Here is a 17723-nt window from a genome sequence, read left to right on the forward strand (position 1 = left end):
GGCATTATAGCTGACCTTGCCTCACTTGGCCCATGGGCTGGACACACCTTAATCTAGACAGAAGCCAGGCCTGCAGCAGAACATTGTAAGTTGTTCAGGAGGTGGGCATAGTCACCTCTTGCTTCCTGTCTGCTCCTGCACCAGCCCTGTCCTATGGCAGCCTTGGCTTCCATGCAGCCTGCAGGGATTAAACTGTGTCCTTGCTCACCCTACTAGTTTTCAAGGCTACCAAGTTGTCCATTCTTCTGCCATTTTAGTGCAAATCCTTCCTGTCATAGTGTGGGCATTTCTTGTATTTGTTAGTCGGCAAGCATGGACCGTGAATTTGTACTGCTTTCTAATCCACTCCCATTCCCCATCCTCCTCAGAGAAGGGTGCCCTCCTGCCCCTAGAGTGCCATACCTGATAATATAACCCTTGAGAATCCCGTTCTGGTGGCTCTCGGGAGGCGGCTGCCACTGGATCATGATGGACTGGTTGGTCCGGCCACTGGCAATAACGTTCTGTGGAGGGGCTGTGGGAGGCTCCTCAGGGAGGGAGACCCTGGAGCAAAAACCAGCAAAGCATGGTTGGACCTTTCCCTACCCCATCTATACAGGCATGTAATAAGTGACAAAGATGCCAGCCATACTATATACTGTCCCAGGTAGTTCTGAACCCTTGCTGTATGCTTCAGGGTAGCTAAGTTAATGTCTCTGAGCTTCTTTTCTTTTGTAAATTATTATTATTATTGTTACTATGGAGACAGGATCTTACCTTCAGCCCAGGGTGGCCTTGAACTTGTAATGTCCTCCTTTAGCCTTCTGAGTATAGGATTGCAGACACATGCTACTGTGCCTGGCTTCTTAATTGTTTGAAATAGGAGTATCAGTCATTTTCCATAGGCTTTGATGGTGGGCCTTACCTAGACCCCCTTGCTGGGTGAGCAGAGCCCCAGGGTAGGTGGGTGCTCATGGTATGGGGGACAGAGCCCCAGTCCCTGCTCCAGCCTTCCTTCTGAAGCCAAGCACCACATTTCTTTCCCTGGTATGGCTGGGGAATGCCGTGTTCCACCAAGTATATTTTTCACACCACTGACACTTATCCATTAAAAACAAAAGTTAATTATTTTTGATGGATGTCTTTCCCGTGGGTTTTTTTTTTTTTTTAATGTTTTTGCTCTCTGATGGATAGCTTCCCAAACAGTCCTGTCTGCTCCCAGCTTTTAACCTTTCCTGTGGTGACTCGGCTATTAGTACAGAGATTCCTGACTAGGACAGATAGGTGCGGAACATAGCCGCAGGCACAGTTGAAGCGGGTTGGGTCTCCTGGCACGTCCCTGGTGTGATTCTGACACTTCCCAAGGGCTTGCTTGCTCAGTGCACCTCCTGGGGGCCAAACCCAGCCCCCAATATAGCAAATGCTCAGTAAGTAGCTCTTATTATGTGGTATGTGTGTGTGCACATGTACATTTGCCCCACAGTACACATGTGGAGGTCAGAAGACAACCTATGGGAATCGGTGCTCTTCTTCCATCATGTGGGGCCTGGTGCTTGAGCTCTCAGGCCATCAGGCGTGGCAGCAGACACCTTTTCCTGCTGAGCCATCTCACCAGCCCCACTTTAGTTATTTGTTTGTTTGTTTGTTTGTTTTTTTGAGACAGAGTTTCTCTGTGTGGCTCTGGCAGTCCTGGAATTCACTCTGTAGGCCAGGCTGGGCTTGAACTCATAAAGCTGCCTGTCAAGTGGTGGGATTAAAGGTGTGTACCCAGCCTCCCCCACTTCTCTTTTTTTTTTTTTTTTTTTTGACACCTGGTCTCTCACTGACTTCTGGTTTGCTGCTTTAGCTAGAATGGCTGGTCAGAGAGCCCCAGGATCTGCCCATCTCTTTCTCCTCAGCATTAGGACACAGGCACATGCCACCATGTCCAGCTTTCCCACAGTTGCTGAAGACCAGAGCTCAGGTCTTATGCTATAGCCTAGATAGCCTGGAACTTGATTTCTAGCCCAGGCTGAGCTTGGATTCCCAATTCTTCTTCTGCCTCCCAAACACCAGGATTACAGGCTCACGCCACTTCATCCAACTTGGAAGGCATCTTTTGTAGACCCAATGTGCAGCGTTGGCACATATACTGTGTCACAGCTGTTCTGATGTCTTAAATGACAACTGCTTTCCCATTAGAGGTGGCTGCTTTTCACACAAGGTAAGCTGAGTGGGGTCCAGGCTCTATGTGAATGTTTTAAACATAGATCATGTAGATAATGTAGATCGCCATTTGTCCTGGGTATCCACCATCTTGTAAGAGATTTTGCTAGGATGCCCACAGTGTTTGACATCAGGTTTGGAATTGGACAGGATTATTAAGGAGACCCTCTTCCCCCTGGATCTTCCTGAAAGCCCATGCTATAGTCAGGGAAGTCTTTGAATTTGCCCAACTTGTGGTCACAGGAATGACGCAGGCTTTTCCCTGATTATCGTGGACCACGCTGTACTCACGATGCTCTTGGTCATCTCATTTAAGCCTCACTCACTCCTTCCCTGGGAAATGAGTCAGACATCTCATTCCCCCATTCCACAGAGTGAAAGATGTGGGGCCTAAGGCGGGCAGAGAGACACTGAGCCAGACCTGCTCTGTGGCTTGCCCCTCGCGTCATTCTGGTTTGGTGGCAGGCAGGTAGAATCCCATTCAGGGGGACACCTGCACCCCTCACCTTTCCGTGTCCTTGCTGAATTGTCCTTTGCCCACATCATTGACAGCACAGAGGCGGAACTGGTAGGAACGTGCAGGAACCAGTCCCTTGACCATCACTGAGGTGGCTTCTGGGTCCACGCTGGCCAGGAGTATGGTCCAGGGAGCATCTGCAGACATATGGGATTAGGGCAAAAGGGGGGCATTTTGTGGGTGGGAGATGAGGCATTGCTCCCTTTTTTAAAAAATAATTTTCTTTCGTGTGTATATGCGTATGTCTATGGGTAAGCATGTGCCATGGTGTCATATGGAGGTCAGATCAGAGGACAACTTGGGTGAATTGGTTCTCTCCTTCAAAGACTGAATATCAGGTCATCAAGTTTGGCAGCAAGTGCTTTTACTGGCTGAGCCACCTTGCTAGACAGTGATGTGGTAGATTTTACCCTTCCTTCCCAGCTCGATCTCTTGGGTTGACAGGAGAGTGAGTGTCTCCCTAACCTGGGTCAGTATAGGCCACCATGTCAGCTTTTCTGGGTCCTACTAGCCCGTGTGACTAGTTGGAGGGATTGGAGGGAGCTGGGAGGAAGTGGAGAGGAAGCAGGGGTTCATGGGAATTGAGCTGCCTCATCTTTCTCCTTGAGTCAACAAGCTCTGGAAAAGGTGCTCTGAAGGTGATACTCAGAGTGCTAATGTTGAAGTTCACAGTGGGGCACATGTAAGCACAGCAGCTGTCTGTGAAGCTGCTGCTGTGCCAGGTCTTACAGAAGCCCCTCCCTTGCATAGTTCAAAGCTGAAAATTCAGATCATGGCTTTGAACCCATGATTCTCCCGCCTCGGCTTCCCAAGTGCTGGGGCTACAGGCTACCGTCCCATGTCAGGCTCCCCTGTGCAAGTCTTGTTGGGACTTTACAGTAACCTGCCAGCTGTTTGGGGTCACTCGTCCTGGAAGTAAGCAAGCCCATTGCTCTCTTTACACATGAGGAGACCATGGCTGCCCAGGGGGAGATCCTCTGCACAGAGGACCCAGAAGTTCATGATGGGGCTGGCTGACTCACACAGGTGATCTCCCAGATAGCGCCCCACTGTGCCCAGGCTATGTGGGGACATCAGGAAGGTGACAGTGGGGACCTTACTGTTTTCGGACATCTCCAGGATGTAGCGTATCAGGGGGCTGTTGCCGTCGAAGGGTTTGGCCCAGGTCAGGTTGATGGCACGCCTCTCCGAGGTGCTGAGTGTCGCCACAGGGTGCTCAGGAGCATGGGGAAGCTGCCTGGAGGAGAGATGTGTGTGGAAGGGCCACCCCGAGTGCCATGCTCTGCCATCAGGTGACAGAAGTGCCGCGCACTCTCTGAGCCTTACGTTTCCACGACACTGTGTGCTCCATGTGTGTTATGGAATGCTGTCCTTCATGCTAAACTGGTCTTCAGTTTGCTTTGTAGTAGAGAATGACCTTGAACTTCTGACCTTCCTCCCTCCACCTTCCATCCACATCCTTAGACTATGGGCGATTGCTGCCTAGAAGCCACGACCATTTTCATCTAAGCAGCTGTGATAACCCACAGAGGACCTTCCACAAGATTGCTACCTGGAAACCTACTACTGCAGAAGCTTCCTAAAATACACACACTTACATATATGAAAGGAGTTCAAATGGAGTTACTCTCTAATAGGGCTGCAATGCCTCTTCTACATACCAACCTATAATTTTATAGGCTATCCAAAAAAAAAAAAAAAAAAATCCCACTGCCATGTATGGGGTACATGGTTTTCAAGTTCTTGGTCAGTGGGCTTCCACAGATTCCTCTCTGGCATTATAGGCTGTTGCCAATTCTCTTGTTCACCTTCCAGGACTTGACGGTAAGACCTTACTGCTAAAGACACCATATTCTTGTATCACAAAACATGGAGAAATCAAGCGGGTATCAGCCTGAAACATCCTCCCTGCTAGCTTGCTTTTATATCTCTAGAAGGTTCAACATATGCTACCAGGGGAGGAAAAATAATCAGTGGTTTGACCTAGCTGTGAGTCCTGAAAGCTACAACAACTAGCCTGGCAAGATACACCTACCCACCCATGCAATAGTGGCACAAATGCTGTGGGAGTAACCGGCTGCTTTCTGCTTGGATTCAAGGCCTGCTTCACAAGGTAGAACTCAGGCTCAGAGACCATTAAATGGGCCTAAAACCTGTGGCCGTGGGGGAGAACCTAACACCATTATCGCCCTGAGTAGACATAGAAACTAACCGCCTCCTCAGTTTTTATCCTCATACTTCTGGATTAGGGCATCTTCTCACTGGAGAAGCTGCTCCCTGAAGTGAATGATGATAGTTACAGAGACCCATGGCTGGTCAATGTGCAGAGAGAAAGGGGCTGTGAACTGCTCAGCTATAAAGGTAACATCCACATCAGATCACCCTGGACGTAAGACCTACATCAGACCAAATCAGCCAAAATCTCAGCATGAATAGGGGAAGGGTGCACGAGTCCCACTGAGAGCTAAATCTGGCTGGAAACTGCTGGCTTCTGGCCAAGAAAGAACCGATTTGCTTTAGGGATGTGATCCTACCAGAAGCTTCCAAGTGCCAGGAGATGGTCCCATGCCCGTGCCCACACAGTGGACTCAGCAGGCTTAAAAACAAAGTGCACGAAGTGGAGAGGGAAAGGTTGTGTGTGTGTGTGTGTGTGTGTGTGTGTGTGTGTGTGTGTGTGTGTAGGGAGGAGTGGGAGGGGGAAATTGGGGCAGAGTTGATCAAAATATACTCTGCACATGTATGAAATTCTCAAACAGTAAGAAGAATTTTAAAAAGGTTGCCTGTTGATGCTCCCTCATAGGAGAAGGTGGGGAGGGTTGGTCATTCTACCTTCACCTGAGATTCCCAGAATGCCCTTCCTTCCCCAGTGAGGCATGTACTCCTGCTCTGGCTGCATGTGGTCTCAAGAGGTGCTAGTGTAAATACAGGATGGGAGGTTAGCTGAAGAGGGGCGCTCTGGTGATGTAGTGTAGATACAGGATGGGAGGTTAGCTGAAGAGGGGCGCTCTGGTGATATAGCTGACTTGGGGTCACCCACACCCCTACAAATAGGCCTGATAAATCCACTGATCCACTGCTGCTGGAATCATTCCTTTGGCATGTTGGTGTCCTATCTGGAGTGAGTAGACATTTGTGCTTGCTGGAACTAGAGCCTCATCTGAGGCCTATGCAGACTTCTGCTCCTGACAGGGGTGTCCCTGAGCTGAGGGACAGGCCTAGAAAGATGTTGAGACGTCTTTGGGAGGGCCTAGTCAAACTATTTTTTTTTCGTCATGACCAAAAGGAGCTTTTTAACTCTGAATACCCCATTGCTACCATTACCCAGGCCTCCTTTGTCCTTACCTGACTCGAAGGTGGGCATTGCGGGAGTCATTTCCACCAGCTGACAGTACCCGGCAGGTGTATGTGCCAATGTCCCCTGACCACGTCTGCGAGATGTGTAGGGAGCCGTTTCTGTCCAGGCGGATCCTCGGATTAGTCTCCACAGCCAGGGTGGCCCCATCCTTCTCCCACACGTACCTATGGAGGGGGAGGACAGGTGGGTCAGTAAAAGGAGGTCAGGACCTTTCCAGGGTAGACCACACCCTAGCTTCCTTCTGGGAGGAATGTGCCAAAGGCAGGTGTGAAGTGTGTTGCCTTTAGGACTCGAGAGCAGGGAGTGGGGCCTGGGCGGAAAATGTTCCCTGGGGAGAGCCTGGAAGTCCATCACTCCTGTGGCAGGTGCTGGCTCCAGGAGCATTCAAGCAGCAGGCCATTACTGGTCATTTACACCTTGGGTTCAGATCTGGGTCAAAATGTTGTTACTTTTGGCTGGAAGCCATCACAAAAACAGCCACTGGGAAAGAGCCAGCCAGAGGGATTCCCCTGAAGATGTTAACAGATTACGCTGGGGAAGGAATCAAAGTTTCCAAGCAGACTACATTTTGGAATTGGTTCTATGAGGGGAATCGTTAGATCGATGCATCACTGTGACAAATTGACTTTAGTGTCAAAAAAAAAAAAATCACTTTAGCTTTGTCCAGTTGGAACGAAGGGAGACTTGAGAAATGACATACACGCTGGTGCGTGACAGTACAAAATACCTCCTCTGGAGTTGTTAGGGATGGACACATTCCAAGGGTTGCCTCCACGGAGGTGGGCTCCGGAGTACCCTCCAGGGAAGGTGGGCTTTAGTTCTCAGAAGGGCGGAATGCCACACGGGGACAGCAGGAGGTCAGTTGCAGGGTCTTAAAGTTACTGGAGTTAGAGAAGGAAAAGCTGCCGAGGAGAGCACGCCTGTGATATTTTAACCCCGAGTTTGAATAGAGGACTCAAAAGAAGTATTTAAGCTGGCAATAAAAAAAAAAAAGAGAGAGAGAGAGAGGAAAAGGAGGACACTGGAAAGAAAAAAGGTTTTCAGTGCTGGGAGACTGTGATTACATGGGAACATCAATCCCTGTTCTTCTCTGGTCCCCTGCTGGTAGACTGCAGTGATACTGTGGCCTGCAGTTAGAAGCTCAGGCCAAAGGCTGCCCCTGTCACCAGCAGCCTGTGATGTGATCTTGGGTAGGTTTATTTAACCCTCTTTGACACAGTTTGTCATTTGTAATATGTAGAACTCATTTGCTTCACAAGGCTGTACGGATTGTAAAGCCAATATAAAACGCCCAGGGGTGCCAAACATGGTAAATGGTCAGTAAAAGTTAGACACTGATGTTTTTATTGAAGACTATTTATAGCAATGATTCCATCCAGCTATCTATCCACCTACTGCTTGCCTATACAGGATTCCATCCATCCATCTGTCCATTTATCCATCCATCTATCTATCCATCCATTCCCCCATCCATCCATCCCCATCCATCCATCCCTCATTCATCCTTCATCCATTTATCAGTTATCTATCCATCATCCATCCCCCATTCACCTACTCATCCATATATACAAGCTTTTATTTATCTCCCTTTGAGTTTCCACAGATTCATCAACCCACATATCCATTCATCCATCTATCCTTCTATCCACCCATCGCCCATTCAGTTACCCAAGAATCTATCCATCCACAAGTCTCCCTACCTGCTTACCCATCCACCCATCCACCCATCCACCCACCCACCCATCCACCCATCCATCCACCCATCCACCCATCCACCCATTCATCCATCCATCCATCCATCCATCCATCCATCCATCCACCCATCCACCCATCCATCCATCCACCCATCCACCCATCCATCCATCCACCCATCCATCCATCCATCCATCCATCCATCCATCCATCCATCCATCCACATTTCTATACATCCTACTTTTAAAACTATCTTTTCTTAGCAAAATATCATATACTTTTTTCATGTGGTAAAAAATGTACCATACCATACACTGAAAAAAAAAAGATACAGGGTATTCTGATTCAGTCCCCCGACACTTCACTGACTTGCTACGTTGGACATACCTCCTTTTCTTCTGCTATTGTAGTTAGTAATGTGATGAACGCCCTCATTGAAAAATGTTTACCTGCGCTCCACTTCTTCAAAGATAAATTATCAGCAGTGAAACTGCCAAGTTAATTTTAAAGGCTTTTAATATAGATTTAGAAATGGACAATGGCAGTCACTTCCCATTCATCTCATTACCTAGAAAGGAATTGTCCTCGCTGGCATTCGAGGAGTGAGCAGGCTTTTCCTTAAATGCAGCTCTATTTGCAGAGTTACTGCTGCTTAAGAAATACCCATGGCAAGCAGACATTCTTTGCTTTAGGACATGACGCTTCAGGGAGCATATGTCCCTGCCTGGGAAGCATTTGTTACTGAACTCAAATCTAATTAATAGGTACTTGATTCTAATTAGAAAGACAAGGGATAGAAGAATAGGTGACCGGCACAAGACAGAATGCAGGCCAAATCCAGAATGTGGGACATTCTATAATGGGGTCAGGGAGAGATGGCCCCTTACATGCTTGTATACATAGAGTTTTTAAAATTAAAGATTTATTATTCTTATTTCGTGTATATGAGTGTTCACTTGATGTCTGTATATGGTTACTGTGTGTCTGTCTGGTGTTCATGGAGGATAGAAGAGGGAGATCCTCTGGAACTGGAGTTGCAATTGTGAACTGTCACATGGGTGCTAGGAATCAAGCTCAGGTTCCTCTGGAAGAGCAGCACCTGCTGAGCTGCATCTCCAGTCTCTATATTAATAAACTTCTACTGTAACATGGACATGCCCATTTGTGGACATATTATCTACAGAGAGTGGAGTAGTGATGACAGAGATTATGTGGTCCTCAAAGCCTAGAATGTTTCCTCCTGGCCCTTTATAGAAATGGTTTATTGATCTCTGTGTGATGAAATCTGATCTCTGCAATGACTCAATGACACAAAACCAAAACCAAGACAAAGCTGGTGAGATGGCTCAGTGGGTCAAGGCCGAGAAGCCGGTGACTCAGGAATCCTCACAGTGGAAAGAGAGAGCTGATTTCTCCAGGTTGTCCTCTGACTGTCACATATATGCATTCTCATATAATGAAAAAAAAAAAAAGTAAAATTTCCCTCCCAACAGCAGCAGTAGCAGCAACAAGAACAGACGAGGATAAAAAGAGAGAAAAGGTCCTCTCAACAAATGATGCTGGAAACCACTAGACCTCACAACTACGGACATAGTCACAAGCCTCATACCTGTTACAGCATTTAATTCAAAGTGTGACAAGCCTAAATGTATGACGCAGAATCCCCCTGGCTGCTAGGAGGTGATGTGAAATCTACATGGCCTCGCCTTTGGTGTTGACTCCAGATACTACACATTTTTTCCTCCCACCTGATCCCTTGGAGAAAAAAATGGTTAAGATGGACTTAGTCAAAATTAAAATTTTCTACTCTTCTACAGATACTGCTAAGAGAATAAAAAAAGAAGCCACAGGCTGGGAGAAAATGTTTGCATAACAAATATCTGATAAGGCACTGTTATCCAAAATATACAGAGACTTCTTAAAACTCAACCATAAGAAAACAAACAGTCTGATTAAAAACTGGGCTGAAGTCCTTGACAGATACCGCCCTGATGAAGACACACACAGAGGGAAACAGAAATGAGATGTTTGCTTCCTAGGCCCACTGAGATGTGCAAATTAGAGCAGCTGGAAAGATAGGCTGGAAAGATGGCTCAGCAGTTGAAAGCTCATGCTGCTGTTGCAGAGGACCAGAGTTCCATTCCCAGCACCATGTCAGGAGGCTAACAATCACCTGTGACGCTAGCTCCAAAGGACCTGATGCCCTCTTATGGACTCCATGGTCACTGCACTCACAGGCACACACCCCAACAAGACAGACAGACACCAACAGACACATAATTAAAAAAAAGAAAAGAAAAGAAAAACCTTTCAGAGCAGCAACAAGAGCCACAACACAAGCGGTAGAATGGCCAACATCACCCACATTGCTGGAGGAATACTGAGTACTCCAAGATGTGTCCCACCCCTCTGGAAGTCAGCTGTCTGCTTGCTTCCTGCACTCCCCACCACTGCCCAGTTTCTTGACAGGGTCTCTCTAGCCTTAGATGGCCTAGAACTTACTACGTAGATCAGGATGGCTCCAGACTTGCAGATATCTATCTGCCTCCGCCTCCTGAGTCCTGGGATTAAAGGTCTGTGACGTCATTCCTGGCTTGGGTTGTTTCTTACAAAAGTAAACAAAACATACACCTAGCCAGGCATGGTGGCTCATGTCTGTACTCTTAGCATTTGGGAAAATGAAGCAGGAGAATGATGGCAAGTGTCAGCCCACTTTGGGTTACATAACAAGAGCCTGTCTCAAACACACACACAGAGGCATACACAGACACAGACACAGACAGACAGACAGACAGACACACACACACAACTCTACCCAAATTCTTAGCATTCTTTTCCACAAATCAAAGTCAAAACAAATAAAAATAAATAACCTCTGAGTCTCTTCAACTCATCAGGGTAGAAAATTTTCAGAATAATCTAGTTATGTAACTGACTGTTAAATCATCAGTCCAGTGGTCTTTCAGGGACCCCTTTGGCTTCAGATAACGACAGGCAATCCTTAGCAGATCAGAGGCATGTAAAAAATTTGGTCACCAGGATGCTCATAATGAGATTTCTTCATATTAGCAAAAATTTAGAAATAATAAAAAAAAAAATGCAGTTACTGTGAACTGGCAAGCTGGTTTCACTCACACAGTGGACTCCAAACAATGCCGTAATTGAGTTGATGCAAAAATATTTATTGACACGGCACGCAGGGCACAGTAGGTCCTTAAGGGAAAAAGATTAGAGAACAGAGACTGTCTAGCTTCTTTAATGGAACTCAAATGTCATTACCGATGGTGTCTAATTAAGGGGAACAGTTAACTCTACGTGTGTTTTTCTCTATCCTTTTTTTTTCCTTTGCCAATCTGCATTTTCCTCCTAAAAATGTAATAAATTCATTACACAGTAAAACTAAACAAACAAACAAAAAAAAACAAAACAAAAAAAATAAAACAAAACCAATTTATTAATTGTAGTAATGTCTCAAAGTGGATTGTTCAGGTTCTGTCTAGATCTGGACCCAGATACCAAATAGATTCTTCGAAATGGCTGTCGGCCTGCAGCTGTCTGGGCCTCCTCCCTGGGGCCCAGCTTTGTCTTGACAACACATCACTTGGGATTTGAGCGGCCAATGCTTGAATGTGAGTGGTCGGTTTCTGCCTTTCTAGCTTGCCCAGGGGACCCCGTTGTGCTTTGTCGCTACAATACCCTGTTCCTGGAAAAAAAAGAAAAATCAGGATCACCTGGCAGCTTTAAAAACGCTGAGATCTGCCCTCCCCTATTTATCTGAAGGCCTCAGAGGGCAGTAGGGGCCTCCACTGCCCAGGGAAGACAGGCTGGGAGCGGAGACAAAGGGCTGGCCTTGGGCAGCCACTCTGCTAGTTTGCAAAGGTGGAGGTGGTGATGAGGGCACAGTTCTTTCTCCTCCCATCTTAGAAAGAGTGTGTAACATGGCTATTTCACCGTCAGGTGAGGAGGGCTTCCAGGAAACTGCCACAGAAATTTCCCGTTTGCAGGTGGCCGGGAAACCCAGAGAGTGGGTCTGCAGAAGCAAGGGTACCCCGAATTCTGTTCCTTCAGGAACCACCCAGAGGAGCAATAAAAATGCACTGGTCTTTCTGAAATAGGAACAAGTGACATTTTAATAGATAAAATATCAACAGGGTTTCAGGCAGATGGCTCAGTGGATACAGCACACACACACACACACACACACACACACACGAACAAACACTGGCATGCACGTATGCACAGACATATACATAGGCACACATGCATATATGCGTTTACATGCACACACATATGCATTCACACACACGTGCACAGATGTGCGCACACACGAACACACAGTCACACACGCAAGCAATGGAAACAGTTGCTGAGGCAGCACAGTGGTCTTTCAGCTGTTTTTCAACTAGTGGATGTAGAAGGGACATTACTAGATCATGCCAGAGTGTGACACACAGTGTCGTGGACGTGGGTTCTCTCTGAGGACATGTTCACAGTTGCTTTTTTTTTTTTTTTCCTCTTAGAGAAAAACCTGGTAAAACCAATGCTAAGGATCCCGAAGTCCCTGTGCCTGCATTCTGGCTACCTGTACCTGTTCGTGATTTCAGGGGTCATGTTTGTGTTCACGCTGGCCTGTGACAATGCCCCCAAAGGTCAACATTGACACTTTGCAGCCCGGGCAGGCCATGTGGTGCTTGAGAGTCTACCTGGCGTCCTGCAATCTTGGTTCCTCGGAACACTATTATACACTGGGACTGGCAGACTGTCCTCTGCCCAATGACCACCAGGTGGCGCCCCAGGACACAGTTGTGAGGCTCAGGGAGGCCATGTCTGCGGGCGGCAGGAGTGCCCGCCCCTCCTGGCCTCCGTGCCAGTGGTGTTAGTCCTAGCTAGACAGCAGCGTGCTGCATCCTCTAAAGGAGCCCTCACCTAACCCCCCAGCCTCCTGGTTGTAGCTCCCGGGGTCTTCTTAGGTTTGAGGGTGCCCCGCCCCGGGGGTTCCCATTCAAGCTTGGGTATGTGGAAGCTTGAGTCTGCACAAGCCCTTCTACACGCCCTCTACAGTGGCTTCCAGAGCCACGCTGAGCTCTCGAGGCCCCAAATATCTTGAGGACCACGGTTCTGGCTTCCCCACAGTGGGGAGGGGCTAAGTTCCGTTTGGGCATTTCTTTTCTTTTCTTCTGTTCTCATCCCCTGGGATTGGCTCCCATCCTATCTCTATGACTACTTTTGTCTCCTCACCCAGGCTACTGTGAATATTAAAACAAGACACGAAGACCTTTAGTGGGTGCTTGAAATAACTGGTTCACATGAGGTTAGTCAGGGGTTCTGAAAAGTGGGGAGCGTGTAACGTGAGCCTTCTACCTCTTCATCCTCGAGGCCTTTCTTCCTCCCCTCCCTGTCTTCCTCCTCTCTTGCTGCTCCTTTTCTTTGTGTGTAGTGTGTGTGCACAATTGTATACACGCAGATGTGTGTGCAAATGTGTGGAGGCCAGAGGACTGTCAGGTGTCCCGTCTGAAATTTTCGTCCTTACTCCTCCACTGTCTCTCACTGAACCTTGGCAGCTGGGAGCAAGTTCCACCAATCTCGGCTTTGCCTCTCAACAGTGCTAGGGTGACAACTCTGCCTGCAGCTGTGCCCCGTTTTTGGGTGTTGGGATTCAAACTCGGGTCCTTACGGCAGGTGTTCTTAGCATCGAGCCATCTCCAAAGCCCTCCTCCTCGCTCTGTTTCTCTGCCTTCCATTTTCCTCATTGGGACTCTGCGTCAACACAGCTCACACAGTACGGTCTCCAGGCACCCAGACTCTTCTTTACCTCAGCCCTGTGCCAGCTCTGGGAATCATCCCCAAGTTGAGACAGGGCCTTCCTGGTGGCATCAGCTCCCCAATGGTGTCACCCTATAAGCATCCCTTCCCCTTTTTCATGGAGTACCTGACAGTCACTCTGGGGTCATGGGTCACTCCACACACCATGGAGGCCTGGGTGCCCTTGATGACGCTCTGGTCCTGGGGTGGCTTGGTGATGCGGGTCCGGGCTGTAAGGCAAGGTGAAGACAGTACAGTGAGCAAGGATACGGTATCAGGGACAGTTCAGTGAACAGGCTGGCACCCTGGTATGATCTGGCAGGGGAGAGTCGTAGCTGAGGTGATCTAGAGTTGTACATTTGGATGTTGGGAGAGGATGAAGGATGACCTCATCTGTAGACAGGAGTGTGCTGTATAAGTCTCAGAAGAGCGGAAAGGACAACGCGTACCAGGGACACTGTGATTCTCAGAAGCCACAAACATGGCGAGGGCTCAGAGTGCCAGGAAGGGAATGGAAACTGCAAGCCGAGAGTGGTCAGGGCCACCAGGCCAGCTTGTTGGTGATAGATGACAGACAGGGTCTAGCCATTCACCCCTGGCCCTAGGGCTCAACCTTCTTAGGTAACCATAAGCCTGCGAGTCCGGGGTGTACACCCCAAGCGGAAGAGGCTTGAGACATCTGCTGGCTTCTCTCCAGGCTGAGACGGATAATGGCAGGTGGCATCCTGAGCAGACAAGCTCACCTGAGTGGGCCTCAGCACTATGCCACCGCTGTCTTGGCTGCCTTCTCAGCAGCACAAGGGCAGGGGAGGGGCTGTGATGGACACTGTCTGGCCCACAGAGCCAAAAATATTTACTCTCTGGCCCTGTGTTGATTTCTGCCCTAAAATACCCAAGACAGCTTTTTACAGTTCTCTGGACTCAGCCAAGCACGGCACAGCCTCTCCATCCTGTGGCCTTGCTGGCAGAGCCACCGGCTCCTGGTTGCTGGTGTCTGAGTTAATTTGTCACCGTCCCTGTGGCAGGAGGAGCCTTGGCTGTGTCAGCAATACAGAATGGAAGTGCAGGTGCTGGCTGCCCACCCCTGTGGATGGTCACTCACCCCACACGACCAGGTCTGCCGAGGCCTCATCTACTCCCCGAGAGTTGGTGGCCAAGCAGGTGTAGGTACCAGCGTCCGAGATGTGGGTTGGGCTAATGAGCAGGCTGCCGGACTCCAGGAGCGTGAAGCGAGGTAGCTGGACGGAGCCGCTGGCCAAGATGCGCTCCCCTGAGGCGACACAGGGTTTGTTAGGGTGTTAGATGAAGCCTTGAAACTGTCCCTGGATGCTCCAGTCTTGGGAAACCTCAGGCAGCCTCCCAGCTCTGGGAATGTTAAATGGGTCTGGGGACAGGGCTGAGCTGGGGCTTGGTGACAGGCCCAGGATGACAGGGCAGCAGCACCTTCTATAGAGGCCACCCTTTCTGCCACTCCTCCGCCCACCACCGTGTCTGCCCTTCTCTAGAGGAGGCCACACTCTGTCTGCTGTGGCTGCTAGCGGCAGCCAGCCATGGCCTGGAGGCAGCTGCACTCGGGCAGGGAAGAGGAGGCGGGAGATGGGCTGACAAGGTGATGATAGGCATCCTGCTACAGGACAGGATGTTTCTGGAGAGAATCACCTTCAGGGGAGCTGAGGAGGAGGGATGGATGAGGGGTGCAGTGGGGCAGAGCAGGGAAGCTGTGACACACACACACACACACACACACACATACATATTCACATATTCACACATATATATTTATATATAGAGATAGATAGGCAGGCAGATGGATAAAGACACCACCTCTTGCAGTGGGACATAGGAGGTCTTAGGTCTGGCCTGGGAGTGACAGAGACAGAGAGACATAGAAAGACACAGGGCAACGTGGATTGTGAAAGATGGGTGGTACAGCATATAGCCTTTATAATTGTCCATAGGGACTCTACCCCGCTAGCTCCAGAGCTAGATTTGAAAACTCTCCTGGACCGTCGTCACATGGCCATTCCCTCTGAGTGTCCATCCCATCTACCTTTCTGCCAAGTGATAGCAGGCCGAGGTGCCCCTGAGGTCTCACACGCCAGTACCACTGACATGCCATCAATCACTGTGCTGTCAAGAGGGCCCCTGGTGATATTAGGGGCGATGCCTGTACAGGGAGACAGTAGGATCTATTAGCGATACCTAGGAAGATCTCCAGCCAGAGGCCAGGAGCTCTGAGCCCACAAAAAGACAGGCCCTCCCCTCCACCGTCTGGCCCTGGTGTCCTAGGGCCTTCTGCAGGGAGGCCTAGGAGAGGTCCCGAGGTTACCCGTAAGGACAGTTCTGCCCTTTGGAACTGGGGAAACTGAGGACCCAGAGGGCAGCTCACACCTCTGTGACAGAGACAGTGGGACTTGGACCGCGGCTGAACATGCAATGGTTTGTCCAAGAACGCGCAGCTGGCGGCTGCCTTTGGGCTGGGTCTTCGGAACCCTAGGTGATGCCTCTGACCCGAGATCAACAGACATGGGAACTGAAACTGGCTTCTCTCCAAGGGCATCGATGGCCCCAGGACCCCTGGAGAAGACCATGGACGAGCGGGGTTTCCTCTCAGTTGGCAAGAAGCAGTGCTGAGGGGATGTGACAAGCTGGTGTCACGTGGGACCCCACCATAGTGCAGCCCCCCCCCCCCCCCAATGGCCCTCAGCAGTGTGCAGGGCTGCTGCGCCTCATAGGAGGCTCCGGGGAGAGCACTCACTGGTGACGGCCAGGTAGGTGGAGGTCTGTGCCTCGCCAGCAGCATTGTGAGCGAAACACTGCAGCATGCCGGTGTCGTCGGGCAGCAGGCCGCTGATCTGGAGGCCGCCGTCGCTGCGCTGCTTGAAGCGAGTCAGCTTGTCCACCTCCACCAATGCGGCATCCTTGTACCAGGTGATGGAGGGAGGCGGCACCCCTGAGGGAGGCCGGGGCCATGGTCAGCCACTTCGCCCCCTCCCTGGCCTGAAGCCTGCAGGAGGTCCCAGAACGCCTTGCTTTCTAGGACCTTCTCATGGGCATCGATTTTATGGAGCATGTTCTTTAAAAGTTCTCGAAAATTTGGGGATAGAATAGAGATTGTTTTTGAGAACGGAAATTTCCTAGAACCAGTTTCCTGAAGTGATGCATCACTGGACATTTTGGGGGGGGGCACACTGTTTAAATTTTAACTTTCTATTATCGGGGGGAGGGCACGCATGTGGCACTGCATGTGTGTGGAGGTCGGAGGACAGCCTTGTGGAGCTAGTTCTCTCCTTCCACCTTCATGTAGGTTCCGGGGATTGACCACAGATTGTCAGGGTTTTGGCAAGCAAAAAAAAAGAGATCACCAAAGAGACATCCCATCTGTCCCTATTATTGAGTTATTTCAGAGGCAGGAGTTCAAGGCCAGCCTGGTCTGCGGGGCAGAGGGGGAGAGAGAGAGAACCAGGACAGCTAGGGCTACACAGAGAAACCTTGTCTCAAAACAAAACAAGTTATTTCATTTTAAATTGTGTGCATGTGCATGCATGTATGTGAAGATGTGTATGTATGTACGTAAGAAGCCAAAGGCATCCATCCCACCCAGAGCTGGAACGACAGGGGGTTGGTTCTGACTTTCCTGACAGGGATGCTGGGAACTGAACTCACGGCCTCTGCAAGAGCAGTGTGAGTTCTTAGCCTCCGAGCCCTCTCTCCTGGGTCCTCCACAAGAGCCAACAAGTGCTCTTAACTACTGAGCCATATTGCTAGGCCCTATTGCTATTTTTGTGACAGGGACTACTAAATCCCAGGCTGGCTTTGAACTCTCTATGTGGCTGAGGATAACTCTGACTTTTTTTTTATCCCCCTGCCTTGACCCCCCAAGTGTTAGTGTTACAAAGGGTGTGTGCTGCCAGACCTAGTTGATGTAGGGCTGGGGACTGAACTCAGGGCTTCATGCATGCTGTGCAAACCCTACCAGCTGAGCTAAGTCTCCACCCTGGCTTCTTCATCATCATCTGTTTCTTCTCCTCCTCCTCTCATCATCATCATCATCATCATCATCATCATCATCATCATCATCATCATCATCATCATCATCATCATCATCCTGAGCAGGGATGGCAGGTGTGCCTTTAACTTTCCACTGCAATGCTTGGATCAGCCTCTGGGTCC

General features: G+C 49.4%; 1 protein-coding gene across 2 annotated transcripts in view; it reads right to left on the reverse strand.

Moving 5' to 3' along the window:
• The window catches only part of Sdk2 (sidekick cell adhesion molecule 2), a 267967-nt gene that overhangs the window by 64236 nt on the left and 186008 nt on the right, over window positions 1–17723 (reverse strand). For both annotated transcript variants that reach the window (XM_055592508.1, XM_055592509.1), the window contains exons 9-16: window positions 16309–16503; window positions 15601–15717; window positions 14653–14820; window positions 13678–13780; window positions 6044–6220; window positions 3802–3938; window positions 2691–2838; window positions 403–543 (exon numbers count right to left, since the gene is read on the reverse strand). In XM_055592508.1, the coding sequence (XP_055448483.1) occupies window positions 403–543; window positions 2691–2838; window positions 3802–3938; window positions 6044–6220; window positions 13678–13780; window positions 14653–14820; window positions 15601–15717; window positions 16309–16503 (1186 nt within the window). The remainder of the gene's footprint in view (window positions 1–402; window positions 544–2690; window positions 2839–3801; window positions 3939–6043; window positions 6221–13677; window positions 13781–14652; window positions 14821–15600; window positions 15718–16308; window positions 16504–17723) is intronic.

Source organism: Psammomys obesus, unplaced genomic scaffold (genome assembly GCF_907164565.1).
Source record: "Psammomys obesus unplaced genomic scaffold, mPsaObe1.curated_primary_1811, whole genome shotgun sequence".
Lineage (NCBI taxonomy): Eukaryota > Metazoa > Chordata > Mammalia > Rodentia > Muridae > Psammomys > Psammomys obesus.